Source organism: Phocoena sinus, chromosome 20, assembly GCF_008692025.1.
Source record: "Phocoena sinus isolate mPhoSin1 chromosome 20, mPhoSin1.pri, whole genome shotgun sequence".
Lineage (NCBI taxonomy): Eukaryota > Metazoa > Chordata > Mammalia > Artiodactyla > Phocoenidae > Phocoena > Phocoena sinus.
In genome coordinates, this window is record NC_045782.1 from 31,751,334 (window position 1) to 31,759,267 (window position 7,934).

At 36.3% G+C, this 7,934-nt stretch overlaps 1 protein-coding gene across 14 annotated transcripts in view; it reads left to right on the top strand.

Annotated features, from left to right (window-relative positions):
* Positions 1-7,825, top strand: part of GGNBP2 (gametogenetin binding protein 2) — a 31,100-nt gene extending 23,275 nt beyond the window's left edge. For 11 of the 14 annotated variants that reach the window (XM_032616521.1, XM_032616523.1, XM_032616514.1 and 8 more), the window contains 7 exons: positions 673-847; positions 2,001-2,195; positions 4,175-4,322; positions 4,676-4,801; positions 4,884-5,032; positions 5,906-6,154; positions 7,188-7,825. In XM_032616521.1, the coding sequence (XP_032472412.1) occupies positions 673-847; positions 2,001-2,195; positions 4,175-4,322; positions 4,676-4,801; positions 4,884-5,032; positions 5,906-6,154; positions 7,188-7,391 (1,246 nt within the window). In that variant the 3' untranslated portion in view covers positions 7,392-7,825. The remainder of the gene's footprint in view (positions 1-672; positions 848-2,000; positions 2,196-4,174; positions 4,323-4,675; positions 4,802-4,883; positions 5,033-5,905; positions 6,155-7,187) is intronic. The other 3 variants (XM_032616517.1, XM_032616524.1, XM_032616525.1) reach the window with 2 other exon arrangements.
* Positions 7,826-7,934: the final 109 nt, after the last annotated feature.

Below are 7,934 nucleotides of genomic sequence, written 5' to 3' on the forward strand. Positions count from 1 at the left end.
ATTGAATGTAATTCATGAACTGTGTATATTATTACTAAATTATATAGGAAGCTAAAATTTTATCTCTGGCTTTGTTGTAAAAAGAAAATCAAAAAAGTTATTCACAATAAATTGAACCCACCTCCCCTTGTGTTTTGTGTATCAGCTCTCATTTGAGTGCCTACTTTCTGCTAGGCATTCAGAATACAAACACTCCTTTTATCACTGAAGTTCATGAACACTTCTACTGAAGACTGACCTAGAGGGCTTTTGCCCATGATTGAATCACTTTGGTGGTATTGTCTTTCTCCTCAAAAAAAAAGAACAAAAACCAAACAGGCATTTATGGTAATTGGAAGGTGAACTGTCATGCCTACTTGAGCTGGACACTTAACATATGATGACTTCTCTGTGCTCCGGAAAACATCTCTTTAGGGCCAGTTCCTGAATTACCTTAAGTTAAGCAATATTAAGGCTGAGTTCTACCTGCATGTGTATTTCTCATTGGTTTTATACATGTGTGCTCGTGTATTTATATATACATTGAGTTTGAATGTATAACTGTCTTGTTATTAGTTTGTTACTAGGCATGCAGACTGTGTTTAAAACCTGAACTTGCACAGGTGTTATCCATCTTTTACTGTTTCAGCTTAAGGGTATTAGGAAATATGTGTGATTTATTCTCCTTTATAGGAGAAGAGAAAGGCATGCTAAGACAATAGATATAGCTCAAGAAGAAGTTCTGACCTGCTTGGGAATTCATCTTTATGAAAGACTGCATCGAATCTGGCAAAAACTACGGGCAGAAGAGCAGACGTGGCAGATGCTTTTCTATCTTGGTGTTGATGCTTTACGCAAGAGTTTTGAGGTAAGAACAGTGGACTGCTTCAGTGTCCAGATTGCTTAGTTAAGTTATTGGACTGAATCTTAATGTTAATCACCACTCTTACCTTGCCTTAGCTGTGATCTACTGGTCATGGCTTTTGGGGGGTTAGGAGAGGAGTTTGCTGGGGAACTGAAATTTAGAAGTTGTTTATGGATTTTTTTCTTTGTTTTTTAATCCTGTTCCTCTGCCAGCCTTGATTTTTAGACATTCTGAAAGTAGAAAACTGAAATTGATGATTATTTAATGAGAAGCTGCTATGAAACATAACTGTTGACAAGTTAAAAGCAACCCAAAAATAAGCATCAAAATTAGAAACATTTAATGAGTCCCAGTTTGCCTGCTTCTTTCCAATCATATGGAGTAAATGGTGTCTGAATGCCATGATATAAGAGCTACTTTTTAGAAGCACACTGAAGGCTCTTTATAATGCTGGTATTGGGTTTCATGTTTGTCATTTGGTAACATTATTTTCAGTTATACTCTGTAGAACATAAAGTTTTGGCTAGTGAATATTTTGTTATATTCTAGGGCATGGTTGTAACTCTTTAACTGGTCACCAGTCCTTTTTGAAAATGGTACAAAAGCTATAAACCCTTTTTCAAAAGCCCATCCATGAACTTTAAACACTGTTCTGGGGAGTCTGAGGAGGTTTGTGCTAGTTTTTGCTGAACAGATTTCTTATTCCTTTTCTCTTTGAATGTTTGTGTCTTCAGAAACTAGATCATTTAATCAGGTTAGTCTTCTCATTGTATGAAGAAATAGATGAATATTTACTTTGCTGTGTTAAAATTCTGAAATTTGAAACTAGAATATTTCTGGTTTGAAATTGGAGTATGTGTAAGTCTACCTTTCCTGTAGGAATTAGTTGTATATTCATTTCCTGAGTAGATTTTAAGACTGTCATCATTTAAGGTATTAAAATTTAAAATTCTTTGTGGGGACTGCCTGACAAGACACAGCAAAGTAAATATTCATCCATTTCTTCATACAATGAGAAAACTAACCTGACAGAATTGCAGCATGAAATACCAGTTTCTATGTGTGTGATATCATTTAAAATTAACAAGTGAGAATTTCCATGGAAAATAAAGGGAAGTTTGGGCCAGTATTCAGTCTCAGCTTTGTTTTATAATAGATGACTGTGGAAAAAGTACAGGGTATCAGTCGATTGGAACAACTTTGTGAAGAATTTTCAGAGGAGGAACGAGTAAGAGAACTCAAGCAAGAAAAGAAGCGCCAAAAACGGAAGAATAGACGAAAAAATAAATGTGTATGTGATATTCCTACTCCCTTACAAACAGCAGATGAAAAGGAAGTAAGCCAAGAGAAGGTAGTATTTCTTGATATTGACTCATAAATATATAGCTTATTTCTAGATTTCAGCACTTTTACTGTGCTTTCCCAGAATGTGGCTCCTTTGGCTTCTTTATTGGCTTTTTTTCTTACTCTAATCTGTATAAACCAAAATCTTTAATGTCGTGTGTTTGTTTTCTAGAGACAATGTTGGCTAGTTAACTTATTACATGACCTTAGTATTCTGCTAGATCATAGTCCAAATGTGAAAAGTTAACTCCATGCATGACCTAGAGCAGTTCTCAACTTTCAGTCTCAGGACGCCGTTGCATTTTTCTGTTTTGTTTTGTTTTTGTTTTTTTGGCCGTGCCACGCAGCATGTGGGATCCTAATTCCCCTACCAGGGATCGAACCCATGCCCCCTGCATTGGAAGTGTGGAGTCCCAACCACTGGACCGCCAGGGAATTCCCTTCTTTGCATTCTTAAAAATTAGGGAGCCCAGTGAGCTTTTGTTTATGTGGGTTGTACTTATCAGCATTTAGTGTATTAGAAATTAAAATGGACAAATTTAAAGTTATTTATTATTCTTTTAAAAATAATAAGCCCGCTATATGTTAAAATGAACATTTTTAAAAAAATAACTAGAAAAATTTGAGAAGGGTGGCATTAATTTATATTTTTGTAAATCTCTTTAATATTTGGCTTAAAAGGAATCAGGTAAATTCTCATTCAGTCTGTTAGCATATGTTGCTTGGTTATAGCATGTGAAGAAAGTCTGACTTCACCCAGATATATATAGTAGGAAAAGGGAGGAGTATTTTAATATAAACCTTTTCAGATAGTTGTGGATATTCTTCTTTGGCATTATAACTTGACAGGTGGTAGTTTCCTAAAGATTAGTTGCAATGTGGAACCTGACACCTTATCAGTGACCTTTTCATACTTTTAAATTAAAACCCATTGGTCTGTCTTGGCACTTTGAATAGATTTTATTTATGCATGATTCTGTAACATCATGCATTGGTCATTTGAAAGATAATGGTTCACTGAGTTATGCAGATCTTTCCAGATATTGACATTCATTATATAATATCATATAATCATCTTAAAACCACTACTCATCTGATCAGAAAGGTCTTTTAAGTATTGGGAAGCTTCAAGCTCATTGTGCTTGTGTATGCAAGTTTTCAAAATTCTGATTGTAGTTTGAAAGTTTGAATTGTATCATTGACTGTCCATTTTTTTCCTTGAAGAGATAGCCTGATTTCATTCATTTTTGAGAAAGTATCTTTTAAATATCCAAGTCTGAATAACCATAATTTGTCTCTTATTCTTTCTTTCAAGTGAAATTGATGTTCCAGGAAAAAGCAGCTAGTTTAGCTTGCAACTTAAACAGTTGCACAAGTACTTTTACTTGAGACAACTATTATACATTGGTATGCATCAAAAGTGCTTTAAGCATTCTTCCCATTTATCACAGAGTAATAAAAAGACCTCTACGCCATGAGTTCGTATTTAATAAAATTCGCATTTTTACTGCTTCATCAAAGACATTCATAAGTGAAATATCGTTTTATCTATTTATTTCCTGATGAGAGTGCTTGACAAGTGAAGAATACGGTGACTGTTAGTACATACTTGGTTGCCTCTGCCTTGGTTTGTGCTAAAGAAACTTTTCCCACCATTGCTTTTATATTATCAGTGTAAGTGTCAAGACAATGAAAAAGGCAAATCACATCTCAGTGTTATGATGAAAATGGTTTTGACCTAGGGAATGGTTTTGACCTGGGGTTAGCAGAATGCACTTTGAGAATAGCTCTCCTAGACTTCCCTGATACCATTAAGTCTTAACTTACTTTTGTTGGTTCTTGGTCTTGAAATGAATTAGTGATTTTTCATGAGAATAATTTTTTTCAATTTTTAACCTTGTAACTCCTATCTTAGGTTAAGAAAATTAAAATATAGCCATTATGGAGGTAAAGCTTTTTACTATCTCTTAATATTGATCCTTAAAGGAAACAGACTTCATAGAAAACAGCTGCAAAGCCTGTGGCAGCACTGAAGATGGTAATAGTTGTGTAGAAGTAATTGTTACCAATGAAAATACATCATGTACCTGTCCTAGCAGTGGCAATCTTTTGGGGTCTCCTAAAATAAAGAAAGGTAAGTAAATAGTTTTTAAAAATTAACTCTTTATTCTTTTTTTTTTTTTTTAAATATAAGAGCTTTTAGAGATCCTGTAACTTAGAACTTAGGAACTGCTTTACAGCCCTAAGAATATCATAAAATTTAGTCAGACACTTAGTATTTCCTTTTTCTTTATGGTGTTTGATTTGTTAAATAATAACAAAATCAAAAATTGTAAAGCTCCAATCATATTTTCATTATTTAATGCACTTTTTACTTTCAGTAAGCCATCAATTTTGAAATTTTTCTGTGGTCCCCAGTTGGTTCATTCTTTGTCTTAATATATTTATTGGCATGTTAATTGTAACTCTCACTTGATTTATTCTCAGGCTTATCGCCACACTGTAATGGTAGTGATTGTGGATATTCATCTAGCATGGAAGGGAGTGAAACTGGTTCTCGGGAGGGTTCGGACGTTGCCTGCACTGAAGGCATTTGTAATCATGACGAACACGGTAGGTTCAGATTAAGCTTCCCAATTATTTCTGCTACATGGCTGATTTAAACACCCAAATAAGAGATTATTGATTTCTGCAGGTGATGACTCCTGTGTTCATCACTGTGAAGATAAAGAGGATGATGGCGATAGTTGTGTTGAATGTTGGGCAAATTCTGAAGAGAACACCACCAAAGGAAAAAATAAAAAGAAGAAAAAGAAAAGCAAGATGTTGAAATGTGATGAACATGTAAGTGTCATAACCTGGAATCCTTAAACCTTTGTTCTTTTCCTTGGAGTGGAAAGTGTGCAGCTTAGCTGCTAGGATTTTTTTTTTTTTTTTTTAAGAATGAGTACCTATGCAGTTCCATTGGTTGCTCATCTTGTGAATTTATATGCATGTGTATGTCTGATGTGGTCATTTGTCCAACAGTCGATGTGAGTCATAAATCCAATTCATTCTTTTCATAATAGTTTTTAATCTTTTAGCTCTGTAATCTTTTTTTAAAAATAGATTTATTTATTTATTTATTTTTGGCTGCATTGGCTCTTCGTTGCTATGCGTGGGCTTTCTCTAGTTGCGGTGAGCGGGGGCTACTCCTTGTTGCACTGCGCCGGCTTCTCATTGTGGTGGCTTCTCTTTGTTGCTGACCATGGGGTCTGCGTGCGTGGGCTTCAGTAGCTGTGGTTCACGGGCTCTAGAGCGCAGGCTCAGTAGTTGTGGCACACGGTCTTAGTTGCCCCGTGGCATGTGGGATCTTCCCGGACCAGGGCTCGAACCCGTGTCCCTGCACTGGCAGGCGGATTCTTAACCACTGCGCCATCAGGGAAGCCCCTTAGCTCTGTAATCTTGAGCAGTTTGCTTGATCTGTTTTCCCATCTGTGAAATGTAGATAATAGTCCCTGTGAGATTAGGCTCTGTTAAGATGAAGTGAAATTATATTGGTGGGTTAGCATAGTGTTTGGTGTGCAGTAAATGCCTAGTAACTGCCAGCTGTTGCTGTTATTCAGTGTTCCTGCTAAAATCTTAACACACTCTCAGGGTACTTTTTTTCTTTAAAAAATAGTAATTGCTATTATTCCCTGCCTTGTTACCTGAGAAGTCCTTTTGCTGTGGTTTCAGATCCAAAAGCTTGGAAGCTGTATTACAGATCCAGGTAATCGAGAGGCCTCAGGAAATACCGTGCACACAGTGTTTCACCGTGACAAGACCAAAGATACACATCCTGAAAGCTGTTGCACCTCTGAAAAGGGTGGGCAGCCACTGCCTTGGTTTGAGCATAGGAAAAATGTACCACAGTTTGCAGAACATACAGAAACGTCGTTTGGTCCTGATTCCGGAAAAGGTGCCAAGAGCTTAGTTGAACTCCTTGTAAGTAAGCCATGATTATCTTTTTGTGGATAACTGATTGTTCACGGGGTAGATGTGGGAGGGAACGTATTTGAGGGTTTAATGTTGGGAATGGGAGGAGGCTTTTAAGCAGTTATGGGCAGTATTTCATTATTTTTTGGTGACTTCATTCCTGCTCTACCACTTAACTACTCTGGAGCACATTTCCTCGTCTTCCTTTGTCTCAGAGGTAGAAAAGATTACTTGGGAGACGGGGATAGAGTTAGCATTATGTCCAGGAGTCTGACTCCTTGACGAGGGTTATTATAAGCAAACTGCCTTTCTGAGTGGCAATTTATGGTAGCTACCCTTCCAGACCAGGAAAGAATATAGAATCTGAACTAGAGCCCACTTTCTAGGCTACTTCCTTTAGGTGTCATGTAGGATAAAAGCATATAACTCAACCTGGAAAATCTTTTATTACTGACTCCAATTCTTGATACTTTAGATGAATTATACCTGATTGCAAGTGACCCAGTGCATAGTTTGTGTGGGACTTGGAGGAGGGGCAAAGAAGGAGAAGGGTGGTATCTTTTCTGTAGTCATTATGGGATCCCAAGGGAACCAAATCCTTTAGAATATTAGGTTTTTTCTTTTTTATATGGTTGTAAAGTTTAATGGTGATGCTATGTATTTCATAAGTTTAAAAAAGGTTATATTTTACTTAATGTGTAGAGATAAAAGTTTCAACATAGAACCAGCCAGAGATAAGTCAGGTTATTTAAAGTTTGGTAGCTATTTGTAACCATCCCTAATCACTTTTGAAGGCTGAAGTGTGTTGGGAGTCTGCTTGTAGGCTTCTAGGACAAATTACAGATCCAGAGTTTTAAACCAAGTTGAGTTGCCTTTTATTCTTACTTAGTACTTTCTAAGACAGAATGACATTATGCTTATCCTGTAAACATTCCAATTAAACTAAGGGTTAGACTGCTTTAATTTTTCTCTGTCCTCCATCACCATAGCATTTTGCATTCTTAATTTAAGTCATAGTCTTAACTACTGCTTTAATTTGCAGGATGAGTCTGAATGTACTTCAGATGAGGAAATCTTTATCTCACAAGATGAAATACAGTCATTTATGGCTAATAACCAGTCTTTCTACAGCAATAGAGAACAATACCGACAGCATCTGAAGGAGAAATTTAATAAATACTGCCGCTTAAATGATCACAAGAGCCCCATTTGTAGTGGTTGGTTGACAACGGCTGGAGCAAATTAAATAAATAAAATAGCTCTGTCTTTCATTGAAACACTCGAGATGACTACTGCGCCTTCTCTTTCAAAAAAAACTCTTAGTGACTTATGGCAAAATTTTATCTTAAATCAATGTGATTCTTTCTTGTTTTGGGAGACGGTGGAGGTAACCTCCTTAGTTTGTTCTTTCTTCAGGCTTGTGTCTTTAGTTGTGTGGCTGCGCAGGCCTGCCGTATGATTTCAGCCATCCCTTTTCATTAAATGTTTCTCTTCCTGTGAGACTTACTAAAAAGCAACTTAGTGGCAAAAAGTAATGTTGTACTTATACTTCTGTACAGAAATGACAATGAGCTGAATATATGGTTTTACAAAGTAGACATCCACTTGCGAAATGTTTGGATGTAATGTTAAAGCGCAATGTGCAAAATTTAAAATAAAGAATATTTATTAATACGCATAGTAAAATTTGGTGTACATGTTTCTGCTTAATGTGTGGCAGTATTTTAATTTGCCACCTGTGGTCTTGGTACTTGGCCAGTGTTGATGTTAGAGAGGATGAGGAGCAAAT